At 38.1% G+C, this 12,802-nt stretch overlaps 2 protein-coding genes across 2 annotated transcripts; one reads left to right on the top strand and one right to left on the bottom strand.

Annotated features, from left to right (window-relative positions):
* The first annotated feature begins 1,290 nt into the window (after window positions 1-1,290).
* Window positions 1,291-1,957, top strand: LOC131427970 (small ribosomal subunit protein bS6m). Its single transcript, XM_058591587.1, has 2 exons — window positions 1,291-1,429; window positions 1,497-1,957. The coding sequence occupies exons 1-2, from the start codon at window positions 1,385-1,387 to the stop codon at window positions 1,899-1,901; spliced, it is 450 nt and encodes a 149-aa protein (XP_058447570.1). The 5' UTR covers window positions 1,291-1,384; the 3' UTR covers window positions 1,902-1,957.
* Window positions 1,958-2,041: 84 nt separating this feature from the next.
* Window positions 2,042-7,223, bottom strand: LOC131427948 (recQ-like DNA helicase Blm). Its single transcript, XM_058591545.1, has 5 exons — window positions 6,969-7,223; window positions 6,275-6,392; window positions 3,960-6,206; window positions 3,354-3,903; window positions 2,042-3,292 (listed from the first exon to the last, which is right to left on the bottom strand). The coding sequence occupies exons 1-5, from the start codon at window positions 7,073-7,075 to the stop codon at window positions 2,085-2,087; spliced, it is 4,230 nt and encodes a 1,409-aa protein (XP_058447528.1). The 5' UTR covers window positions 7,076-7,223; the 3' UTR covers window positions 2,042-2,084.
* Between the last annotated feature and the right edge of the window lie 5,579 nt (window positions 7,224-12,802).

Genomic DNA, 12,802 nt, shown 5'->3' with positions numbered 1-12,802 from the left:
AGTTTTGCAAAGGAGGTTGCCGAAGGACAAATCTGATGAAGCTCTTTTGTACTCCTTCGATACGATCTATGTGGATAGAGTGGTTTGGCGACCACACAGTAACTCCATATTCGAGAATGCTACGAACCAGAGAGATATGTACAGTGACTTCAGACAATAGATATCCGTAATGTCGCGAGTATCGCGTTTGATGAGCCCTAATACTGCATATGCCTTTGCTGTCATGGTTGAGTAGTGTTCTGTGAATCGAAGTTTACTGTCGAGAATAAACCAAGATTCTTGACCGATGTTACTCTTTTTATAGGGACAGCGTTCATAGTATATTCGAAAACAATTGGAGATCGTATTCGTGCAAAAGTAATGATGCTAGATTTTTCAATGTTCACTCCCATACCGTTTTGATGGCACCATGTTAGAATTCTCTCGATATTCATCTGCAGAGCCCAACAGTCCACCAGAGTTGTTATGATGCGATAAACCTTTATATCATCCGCATATACGGCTTTACAAGATGTAAGTCTGTCACAGAGGTTGTTGATGATTAGTACAAACAGTAGAGGCCCTAGATGAGGAACTCCAGATGTAATGTAAAGCTTACTGAACACGAAGGCCCAAGCACAGACTAACAGACATGACAGTATGAGTAAATTCTTAAAAAAATATTTTCTCGTGATGCACTAGTTCCACCACGCCAGAAAAGTCATAAAGACAAATAGTATAGTCGAGTAGTAGATTTTTTGTCCTACACTCAAGCAAATTAAGTAGTGAAAATCATAAGGCAAATCTTATGATGCATCGAAAATCACGAAAATCATAATTTTATAAGATGAATATGAAAAATATACCTCTGCAATATACATCTTATCTATCACTATTATAGTTTTCATATGAACAACTTATGAACTTCACAATGTATGAGAGAAGTTATGTTTATCATAGAAATTTCACACAATGTTCCTAAAAATTTCGTATGAATTTCATAATGCGTTTTATTGGAATTCCTATTTTCGGGATTTCATAAGGCGGTCTTATGATTCGCTTACGATATTCTTGTGGCTAAAAATCATACGAAATCATTATGCAATTCCATATAGTTTTTGCCTGAGTGTAGTGCTTATTACAATACAGATAGCAAAAATTCTGATATCATGGTCGTTACTATTATTTGAGTTCATAGTTGGAATGACCATGAGGAACAGGTTGCGGTTACTGTAATATTTTTCTGAGTGTAGAGGAAAAATTGTCTTTATTTTTTACTATAAATAAGGGATTCAAAAATTATCGTGTGACTGTCAGAAATCGCCGTGTATTCTGTATACATAATAGTAAATCCTCGCTGATTTGGTTGAATATTTAGAGCACATTTTAAATTTACCAACATATTATGCCGTCTTATGAATTAGCATTGATCCTACGACAAATGCCAAGGGTATGCCAATAAACATCTTTAACCAGTATACATATAACTAAGCACTAACGCTCTTTGTTCGTTTCAGCCGGAGCTCGTGTCCGTGTTAAAACGCACCGCCAACGTTATTTTTGATAAAGGAGGAATAATTCGCAAATTGGACAATTTGGGGACACGGCCTTTACCTTTTAAAACCAGCAAACATGGATTGGTACATAGAACGGGAACATATTTTGTAGTGAAGTTTGATACACCCCCATCAACTTTGGAAGATTTGGAGGAAGAATACAGCCGGGATGTTGACATTATACGAAAACGAATCTACAAAGCAGATGCAACGCTTCAACAGGAAATAAGTTGTACACTACATGACGAAATGTTACCCCCTGCATACCGAAAAGATGTTCAGAAAATGATAAGCATTGCTAACAAAAACAAAAAGAAAGGCTTCCAGTATAATTCCGGGTTGGATTATTATCCTTTCCAAAAATAGAAGTTGGTCGCATTGTTGTAAAATTAGAAAATATATAGCTACATGTGTCTAGAAAATGTAATCTTTTTACTGGGATCGAAAATTCGGATAGCTCAAGAAATGTACAAAAGTTTAGGCAACAATTGCAAGTAAGTGTCATAATTTACGCAAAACAAGTATACTTAAAACATACGGTTAAAATGGCTACCGAGCTCCTGGCAATGGTAATAAACCAAACCCCGAAGTTCCTGCTCCAGTGTTCCGGCTATTGCCTGCAGTGGCTCTCGAACTTCCACGTTTCGTTACTGCTCCTCCCCGATTAGTTGTCGTTTTAGTACGTGTACGGGTTTTAGATTTTGTTCGACCTTTTCGGAATCGTTTCGCTCCTCTACCTCCGGATCCCCAATTTCGTCTACGTTTACCACTTCCGGCAGAACTATTCGTAGAAGCTTCACGAGCCAAGCGTCCCCAATCAGTGCCATCACCACTGGAATCACTAGCACTATCACCGTCAACATTTTCTGCATTACCAGCAACATCAGCATCCAACATAAGGCACAATTTTTCAGCTGCATAGTTTTGAGTAATTTCCAACAATTGTTGACCATATTTTTCGAAGTTTGCCTTCGTTACGTGCGGAAGTGACAGCATTTCTGCTTGTGTCTCTGGCAGTCGTACAGACATAGCTTTAAGAGCTTGCATATTCATAACCGAAGCCAGTGTGACATTCTTCTGAGCCGCAAGTGACCGACAAATATCCAATAAGTCGTTGTAGCATCGTTCCTGTAATTCTTTGAGTTGTGCGTTGCTTTGGCTGTCGAGTTTCGGTTCACTTCCAACGTCAACTGGTTGAGATCGTTTGCTCGATAGTTTTTCTTTCACCGAGAAATTGACGCACACTTCCCGATTCATTAGTTTTTCTATTTTACTACCGATCTTTATGTACGCTTGTGGAATGTCATTGCTAAATATAAGGTCCTCTTTCAGATAATCCTCAATGACTAGTTTGTGCATCAATCGTTGAATGTCGCTACGATCCCAGCTCTTCAACCGGCCATGATACGGCGATCGATGATGATTGTTGTCGATGATTTTTTTTTGCTCACTACCTTTGAACACTTCAACCAGATGCAGTAAAGTGAATCGGTTTCGTCCGGTGCAGAGGTCCCGTACGCTCTTGGCGATTGCGATACAATCGTCCGTAACATCGACACTTTTGTATTCTCCCTGCATTAGACAGTTGTCGCAGGCAGTGGCTTGATTTTCTAAACACTGCTGGCGGGTGAAATGTTCCGCAAAATAGTCCAGCTGTTGAGTTCGACGACAATCCGCCACGTTCTCACAGTAGTTTACCATTCGGAAAAGGTTGTGCAGATGCACCTGTTTAGCTTCGTAGGGTATCGAATTATCATCTGAAAGATAAACGAGAATATTTGAATCGTGCGTAAATAGAAAACCGATTAGTTCACTTACGATCCATCATTTTTCGGAAACGAAGCATATCCGAGTAGTTATAAAACAGTATGCAGGTCGCAATGTCACCATCGCGTCCTGCTCTTCCGGCCTCTTGGTAGTACCCTTCGATACTTTTCGGCATCGAGTGGTGGATAACATAACGAACATCCGGCTTATCGATACCCATTCCGAAAGCGATAGTAGCACAAACTACCTTGATTTTGTCCGTTATCCAGTCTTTTTGTGTTGATTCTCGCTGTGAATCCGACAAACCGGCATGGTAACTTTTCGCCTTGATCCCTGCGTTTCTCAGTTCGGCTGACAGCTGATCGCAATCCTTCTTCGAAAGGCAGTAGATGATCCCCGTAGCACGAGGAAATTTCTTTTTGATTAATTCCATGATTTCCGCTTTTGTTGCCACGCCTTGCTTCGGACGAACGATGTATTTCAAGTTCGGTCGATTGAAACTACACAGAAACCATCGGGTTTTGTTGGTTAAATGTAGTTGTTTCAGCACATCGATCCGCACGCGGGGGTTGGCAGTTGCAGTCAATGCCATGATGGGTACCTATTAATAAAAAAAACAGTATTGCAGATGGAAAAATTGTGATTTTAAAGTCTTACCGAAGGAAACTGTTCTCTCAGTAGGGACAATTTCTTATAATCGGGCCGAAAATCATGTCCCCATGCAGACACGCAGTGTGCTTCATCGATAACAAACCTTCCCAGCTGTTTCATTCTGAATAAACCCGTCAAAATGTTCTGAAACCGAGCCGAGGACGAAATTTTTTCCGGTGTTACATAGAGTAGTTTCAGTATTGGCCGAGAGCTTTGCAAGTCAGTGTAGATTTTCTGCTGTTCTGCATACGAAACTTCTCCGGACAAGTGCGCGGCCGGAATATCAAGAGAACTAAGCTTGTTTACTTGATCCAATATCAACGATTTCAGCGGACTCACTACGATGGTGACGCCTTCTGTCATCAGGGCGGGAAGTTGATAGCAGAGCGATTTTCCTCCTCCAGTGGGCATCAGCACGAAGCAATCATTTCCCAGTAGCGTTGCATTTATGACCTGCAGCTGATTGGGACGAAACGATCGGAGACCGAATGTTTCTTTGAACACTATCTGCAGCCGTTCGGAGTGAGAGTAATGCATACCATCAAATTCACCCGTTACGCCATCGTTGCGAACTCCCGAGTGGAAATTTCCTAACGATTGAGACGATTGCTGTCTTCCAATGGTACTTTGGAACTGACTTCCACTACCAACCGCGTCCAACAGTTTGCATAAGGAAGCATCACTCAGCAATTGCTTGCGGTTAGACAGAGTGACCGGTTCGAAACCTTCCGAAGCATCTATAATGTTCTGAGTGGCATGGTCTTCGAACTGAGATGCATCGTATACCTGCCAACCGTCGTCGTCAACTTGGGTTTCTACATTTTCTATGAATTGCGTATTCTTCAATGAGGTTTCCTGGCGATCAAATGTAATCCGAGGTTCCGGTCGACGGAACGAGCTTTCCGGTGTAACTAGGTCTATGGAACTCAAATTTTGTTGATTGGCACGGCCTTTATCGATCAACTCTGCCTCGCGGATGTTATCCATAATGCTCTCAATATCGTCGTCGTCTTCCTCTTGGGCGTAATTTTGAATGTTCGCGCCGGTAAGCGTACTGTTCTTGGGAGTGTTGAGTGTAGAGGATATTGGTTTTTTGAACACAAATGAACTCGGTTTTGTTTGAGTATCGTCCATTTTGTTCGTGGGTAAGGTACAATCAATAAAATCGTCGTCATCGTGTTCATTGCTATTCTGTTTTGTATAAGATGGAATAACAGGGCGCGAAATTTGGTCAAAATTTAAAGATTCATCTATTCTGCTGCTTTGCGAATGACTTTTTCTTGATCCAGTAGCAGGTGTGGATTTCTTGACGCTCCTGGTGTTTTCGAGAGCTTTAATTTTGCCGCGTGTGTTTTCTATCAAAGATTTCAGTTTACTATACGCATCCGACCGAAAGCCTTCTACCGACTTAAACGTATCAATCGGGATTTGCGCGAAAATATCGTAGAATTTTTCTAGCAGCACACGGTTAGTTTCTTGTAAATATTGGAAGTTCTTCTCCATTTCGATTTCGCATGGTTCCTTTGATTTGAATCGAGGATCATTCAATACTTGAACCATATAACCGTCTAAACCGGGATCAAACTTAACAGTTGGTTTCGCTTTCTTTAAATCCAACATAGTCTCCGAAACGGTTGAAGTTGGAAGAGAGTCTGGCGCGTCAGTACTTTTAATTGGTATCACAGGTTTGGGTTTGTTGGCAGTATGAACCGGGGTCAAACTGAGACTGATTCCGTCAGATCTTTTTTTGAACTTGAACACATGGTTCGATGCTGCAAGTGGTGTGGAACTACTCGGTTTTTTCGTTTCAAACACATCATCGTCCTGAACCGCAAGAGTTTCGTTGAGATTAATTGGTTTCTTTAGAGGCTCTATCAAACCGAAAAGCATAGTTCCAGATTGTGGCACTTTATATTCGAACTTTGTCGACTTTTTAGTACTTCCATCAACACTGATGTTTTTGTTAGGACTTATTTTAGCTAGATTTTCTTCTAGTTTTTTCGTGGCTTCTTGATAGCGGGCATCGTTTTTCAAATTCAGATCTAACATCTGAGAGACAACTGTCGCTTCAGAACAGTATTTTGAAACTAGCAGATCGTATTCATCTGGTTCATTAGTTGTTGATATTTCCGTGGGAAGGTTACTTTCGATACAGTTGAAGTTATCTTGTAATTTGCGAGGTTTGCTACGTGCTTTCACCGGAGAGGATTCTGAATCACTAGAGAGAATCTCCACAGTATTCAATTGCTTTTTCTGAAGGTGAAAGAAAGCAAATTTTGTTAATGATCATTAATAATAACCGAACAAATGCTCCTACTTACTTTAGGAAACTTTGGCTTGAAGATACTAGGAGAACAAAGTTTTGCTTCTTCGTCTGATGCGGTTTCTTCGCCTATCGTTTTGTTATTGAAGCTGTTTGAACTTCCAATTTCGGCGATGCTGTTTGAAGAAGAAATGTAAAGTATTTTTACTTTGAAATATGTATATTTATTTATAGACCAACACGGTGAGACAGAAAGCGATTGATACTTGTCATATTCATCATAGATAATATAGAAATTACTGTTATTCCTCAAGAAATTTCTGATGGTACGTTCGTTAAATCTTATTCACACTGTACTGAAGAGCTGCTATCCTTCCCAGTGGGTATTAGAGGCCCTTACACGTGACAGTATTATTGTCAATCCAATTGGCTTGGTAAATTGTGTCCACATTTTCCGAAACAATCTAGCGTTTAGAGTTTTAAATATTGCAACTGAATATTGAAACATTGAAAGAAGAGATCAGGGCACATATAAAAGTTTCCTCTCAGAATAGAAAGTATTGTCGGATTGATGAGCTGTTTTGGAAATATTTTTATACAATGAAGTTTCCACTAGACTATCAAAAGTTTCCACTAGACTATTATTATAAATATCATATGGATGAATACTGTTTCAGGATACAAATCGTTCTCTGCATCATCCATGTAATTACATGTCATCCAAAACCACTGTCGAGTCTGAATTTTCTTACTTTCCAACATCGGATTTCTTCTTCGTTATGAAACCCATCAGACTGGTTTGCTTTCTCGAATCACTTTTCAGCGTTGCGCTTGTCGCAGATAATGGTTTCCGAGACATATTAATTAATTGTTGAACTCACTGATAGAAACATAACCGAATTTTAGACAACTTAATTAACAAACTTTGCCACCAAAACAACATGAAACACGCCTGCTAATTTGTATACATGTTTTTTGTCATTTTTTCCGACATTACTGTTTCTGGATCAAATTACCAAAAGAACGTAAGTAAAATTGACGACTTCTGTTCCAGTGCTGTCAACTGTTTTTTTTTTTCAAAAATCTGTATTTGGCGAAAAAATCTATCTGTACACACAGAAAAATAGTATGGTAACTGTTACCCACATTATCAGATCCGAATGGATTCCGAATCGGCGAAAAATTTTCATTCGGAATTCCATGTGGAAATCATGTGGAATTCCGAATCAATTCCAACTCCAGTGCAACAACCGATTCCGAATGAATTTCGCCTACAACCGGTTGATTCGGAAATCATTCGGAATTGAGTGAGAAGATGCGGACTCAAATGTCATTTCGTCTTCTTCTTCTTCTTTCCCGATTTTGCACGTTTTCGTGCTAATTTTCAGTTTATTTTTAAACGAAAACATTATATAACTGAATATAAAAATTTAAATCTTCATGTTTTTCGGATATACAGAACTAGTAAATAACCAGTTCTTCTTAGAATTCCAACATGAACTGTTGAAATTCGCTGGAAATTAACAAAACGTCCTACCTTAGTCAGCATCATCCATTCCTCTAGCTGGAGTGTAGTGAAATGGCTTGAGTCGCCTAAATTTTACACTAACACATTCATAAAATGAGCGAATATTTAATGACATTAATAACGACGACACGACCAGACACTCCGAAGGAAAATCGAAATAAAAAGTGTTCGTGAGCGATTTACCGCCAGTTACCACAAATATACCCGAATAAAAAATATTGTTGAAAAACAATATGATTTGCTGTTACAAAACCTGCCACAATTTTGCTTTGACCATTGAAAAATATTTTAATGTATTGTTATACACTATTCAATCAATTGTGGAAATGCTTTTTACAATAGAATGTATAGGTTGTTAAGTATCGTAACAATTCAATTCATGAAGTTTTCTCATACATGTTTTCTTGGAAAACAATAAAATGTACAGTTTCCATATTGTTTAAAACATCACGTGTACAATAAATTCAATTGTAGAATCGTAGGAACAATACATTGAATCGTTGGAAATGAAAAAAATCTTGTCAAGATACAATAAAATGTATTGTAACCCATATATCTAATTGCGAATCAATTGTTTATGCTGTAAAATCAATGGTTTATTTTTTTACGGGTAGTGACCCCTTGGTAATGATAAAAATAATCTTCTTGGACAACACTGTTCAAGTTGCTTTACGAATTAGTTACCCAGGAGCCCCAGAAAAAATAAACAAAGTATTGGAGAAAGTTGTAGAACAAATCTATAAATTTTAATTTTCTGCACTCTGCTCTGTCGGAATCTTCCATTTTTACAATTTCTAATTGTAAAAATGGAAGATTCCGACAAGCTGTGAATCAGTGAAAGCTATAATAAAGGTGAGTGCTTAAATTTTATTTGTGTGTTATATGAGGTTTGAATCTACGAATTCTTTGGTATGTAAACATATCGTCATAACATCCCAAACATCTTTCATTTTTTCATTTAGCTAATACGGATTTCTATGCTTTGTATTTCGCCGTCTTTTCGAAAATGTTCCTGGAGCCAGCAAGTACAGCAGCATCGCCAAGAGTTTCCCCCGGAGGCGTTCAATGTGATGCAACACCAACCGAACATATCTCTGCGCTATCTTTCGGATCTCACATTTCCATTCCATAAAATAATTTGATAAATAGTTTTGAAATCGTGTATTCTATGAATTTTGTATCTTTTCAATACCCTTAGACCCAAACTGTCGCGTCAGAATTTCGCTAACCGGCCGGCAACGTAAGTCAGCCACCATGAACAAAAAATGAAAGAAAAACATTTACCTGGAATATTTTTTAACTTTAGTGGACAGAAATGAAAAAAATCAATCCAGTCGTTTTTCATTAAAATGTCGGTTTCTTCCCATCATTTTTATAAAATAAGAAAGGTGTTCGTAAGACATGTCCATAAAATTTTAAACAAAATCATGGATAAATTCAAAAAAACTGAATTTCTCGAAGACACAGTATTTAAACAACATTTGAAGATGATCTTAAAAAATGTACATGTATATTTTCACCAGTATATCCTTGCTACCCATTCCTGCTTTAGTTATCTTCCTTTATCTGTAGTCAGAGACTTTCGATGATTTCAAGATTATTTTGTTAATTTTTTTGTATGTCCTTTCGCTGCAAATATACTTATTTTAATATTTCATCATTCATCGTTAGCAGCATAAAACTATTGTTTTGTGTGCCAAATCCCGTAGAGTATATCATCTACACACACACAGTACCAATCGGCCAATTTTTGCCCACGAAGGGTGATTTTGCATGTAAATAGTGCATCGTTTTTTTTCCTCATATTCCTCATATTCCTTCGATAATTTATTACATAAAATCCACTTGCTTGCTGGAGCACTTGCAAATTACCGCGAGAAGACGATCTTCCAGCCGGTCGGTAAAACCAATTTTATTTTTCCGAGATTTCCCATACGATTCGGGATTGGTTTTGTTTACATTCTTCATGGCTTTAATATATAGTAACCAAGGTTATAGTAACTGTTGTTTAAAATCAACAATTTATCAACTTGTGTTGCCAGTTTAAAAAAAATTTAAGTGATTTCATTTTGACATTACCAGTTACTGAGGGGTAGTTGAATTTGCGATACAGTTTTGATAGGCGAGTGGCAGGTCGTGTCGTCGTTAATAATGTCACTGTCAATCAGGTTGATCGAGCAGCCAACTCAGGCGAAAATTCTAGCACTGAACCGATCGAGCACTAAAAAATCATGCAGTCGAGTAAGAATTCATTGCTCATTCCGTCATTTCGATAATGTGGGTGTTATTCGAAATAAACAATTTTTGGTCCTTGTTGCCAGTTCGAATATTTTTTCAAGCGATTCAGTTTTGACATTACCAGTTACTGAGGGGTAGTTAAATTTGCGATACAGTTTTAATAGACGAGTGGCAGGTGATCTGTGATCAAACCCAAAACCTGTCTGTGAAAATCTGTGACCGTTTTCCGTACCCCAATAACAGTTCTAAATCAATTTGGAGAGCAAAAAAAGATCGAATTCAATTTAGTGAGCAAGTGAGGTCTCACTACCAATACGCTCTGTACCTTTTTCCTCAACCGCTCTGTACTTTTTGGTGCTAAACTGTGCTCGATTTCCAAAATCTGTGAAAATCTGTGATTTATTCAAGAATCTGTGCAGAAAATTCAAAATCTGTGAAACACAGATTAATCTGTGAACCTGACATCCCTGGTATCGAGTCCAAAAATCGGTATAAACAGCGAGAAATCGGTATAGTTGGCAGCGCTGTTCTGTTCAGCAGAGATGACAGGTAAGAATTTTAAATATCTTCAGACAGGGTTGCAAAAGTCTGTATATCCGGAAAAAAATCTGCAGTTAGCAAGTGTGTCTTGCTGCCAGCAATTTCTCTGTGAACTATGACTTGGCGAGCAAAAAAAAAGGTCGCGAAAATTTCAATAGTACATTTTGACGAAAGTCTGCGAAAAACTCGATTTGCAAAAGTCTGCACAACAAAACGCAGACATGTTTTGTTGTGCAGACTTTTGCAATAATTTTTGCAAATTTTAATTTACAGACAAATCTGCAGATCTGCCATCTCTGCTGTACATGCATTTTAGGAACATTTACGCACCTATTCTACACCAGACGGTGCTTTTGGTCTCACGGGTTGCTCAACTAAAGTACTATTATACTGGGGAATCTAGGTTTATTTTATTTATGCCTATAGCTAGATCGACGACACGACCTGCCACTCGTCTATCTAAACTGTATCGAAAATTTAACTACCTCTCAGTAACTGGTAATGTCAAAACGAAGCTGCTTGAAAATCTATTGAAACTGGCAACAAAAGTAGAAAACTGTTGATTTTAGATAACAGTTACCATAACCATGGCTACGTATGTTTTTTAAAGGAACGGACTATATAAATAATCTCGAAACAAAAACAAATTGTTCCTGTGAACAAGAAGAAATGCGGATTTCTGATTCTTTCGGACCTCCTATGTACGATGATACGGAACGTGATTTCGTGAATCACGCCGATCGATGCGTCAATCTCTTTTGAAGCTACTATCAAGCGTGTACCGGTCATAGTGGCCGTATTGTGGAGGATAGTGATTGTACACGTTCTACCTTGAATAACCATTGTGCCGGGACCTTCCCGAAATTGGAGCGCCATTTACCGAACGAGAATGGGGGAACCTATGTTTGAATCAGTGCGCGGGTTGACCTAGATACATTCTAGAATTCAATCCAGACCGTCGAAAACAAATTTATTTTTTATTTTTGTATCCGTATTCTACATCATTACCGTTAGAACATTAAAAAATGCTCGATCGATAAATTGTTAATATTTCTCGATCATGAATTTGTTTTTTTACGAAACCATTGCAGCTATAACATGTTGACTGGTTAGCATTTCCATTGCGTACAATGGAAAGATGACCTTCTTTGGATTTCACAGTAGAAGTTACTGAAATATTGAACAAAATCTGTAAAAATGTGTACCATTCGCGTATCTTTTGCGTTTTTTTAATTGTTTGTTTATTTACTTTGGAGCTCCTTGGTAACTAGTTCGTAGCAACCTAAACAGTGTTGCCCAAGAAGATTATTTTTATCATTATCAAGGGGTCGCTATATTTGCGGTAACTGGCGGTGAATCGTTAACAGACAATTTCATTGCCAATTTTTCTTCGGAGTGCCTGGTCGTGTCGTCGGCTAGATTGTAAAGCTATTCTAGCTATGAATAGAACAATGTCTTCTCTAATTCAAATTCAATTTCAGCACAATTTTTCAATCTGTCTACTTAAATGAAAAATATTACCGCTATATGATATTGAAATGTACGACGTGAAGTAAAAACCGCCAGACTACGATGTTTAAAACATCTTTTTTCCTGCTGTACGTGGCGTTTTTGGTGATGTTAAAAATTGACATGTTTTTAATGTGGCAAAACACCCACCGGTGGGTTCGATTAGCCGCATAAGTAAACATAACAGCTATATTACTATTTGCAGGGTGTGGTCCAGAACTTACTAGCATAATCAAAAAGTTCTCGGAATCACCACGCGCTCTCTGTCACTCGATTATATTTTTCTAGGTTTTCATATGTGGCATTGATATTCTATCAAATTTTCAGCTTGATACCTGGACATATGTAAAAGTTTCGCTTTATATGGTACATCAGCGATTGTGCGTGATCTCGATTTTGTACAATTTTCAATGTGAAAATGAATTTGCAACAACGAGTTTCCATTAAATTTTTCGTCAAAAACGGTTTCAATGGTGCTACGACATTGCAAATGTTTCGGAAACGATACTCTGAAGAAAATAGTCGTTTATCAGTGGTACGAACGTTTCAGAATTGACCGTGAGTCTGTGAATGATGATGAGAGTGTTTTCAGTCGAAAAAGAAGGCGATGCTTATAGTTTTCATTGATTACAAGGGTGTTGTGTATCATGAATTTTGTCCATAAGACCAGACCGTCAACAAGGAGTATTATTTGGGCGTTATGAGATGTTTGCGTGAAGCAATTCGCCAAAGAAAAACAGATTTGTGGGCAAACAACTCGTAGATCTTGCA

The sequence above is a fragment of the Malaya genurostris genome, chromosome 2 (genome assembly GCF_030247185.1).
Source record: "Malaya genurostris strain Urasoe2022 chromosome 2, Malgen_1.1, whole genome shotgun sequence".
Lineage (NCBI taxonomy): Eukaryota > Metazoa > Arthropoda > Insecta > Diptera > Culicidae > Malaya > Malaya genurostris.
The sequence above is the reverse complement of the archived record's forward strand: the minus strand, read 5'-3'. Positions and strand labels throughout refer to the sequence as shown.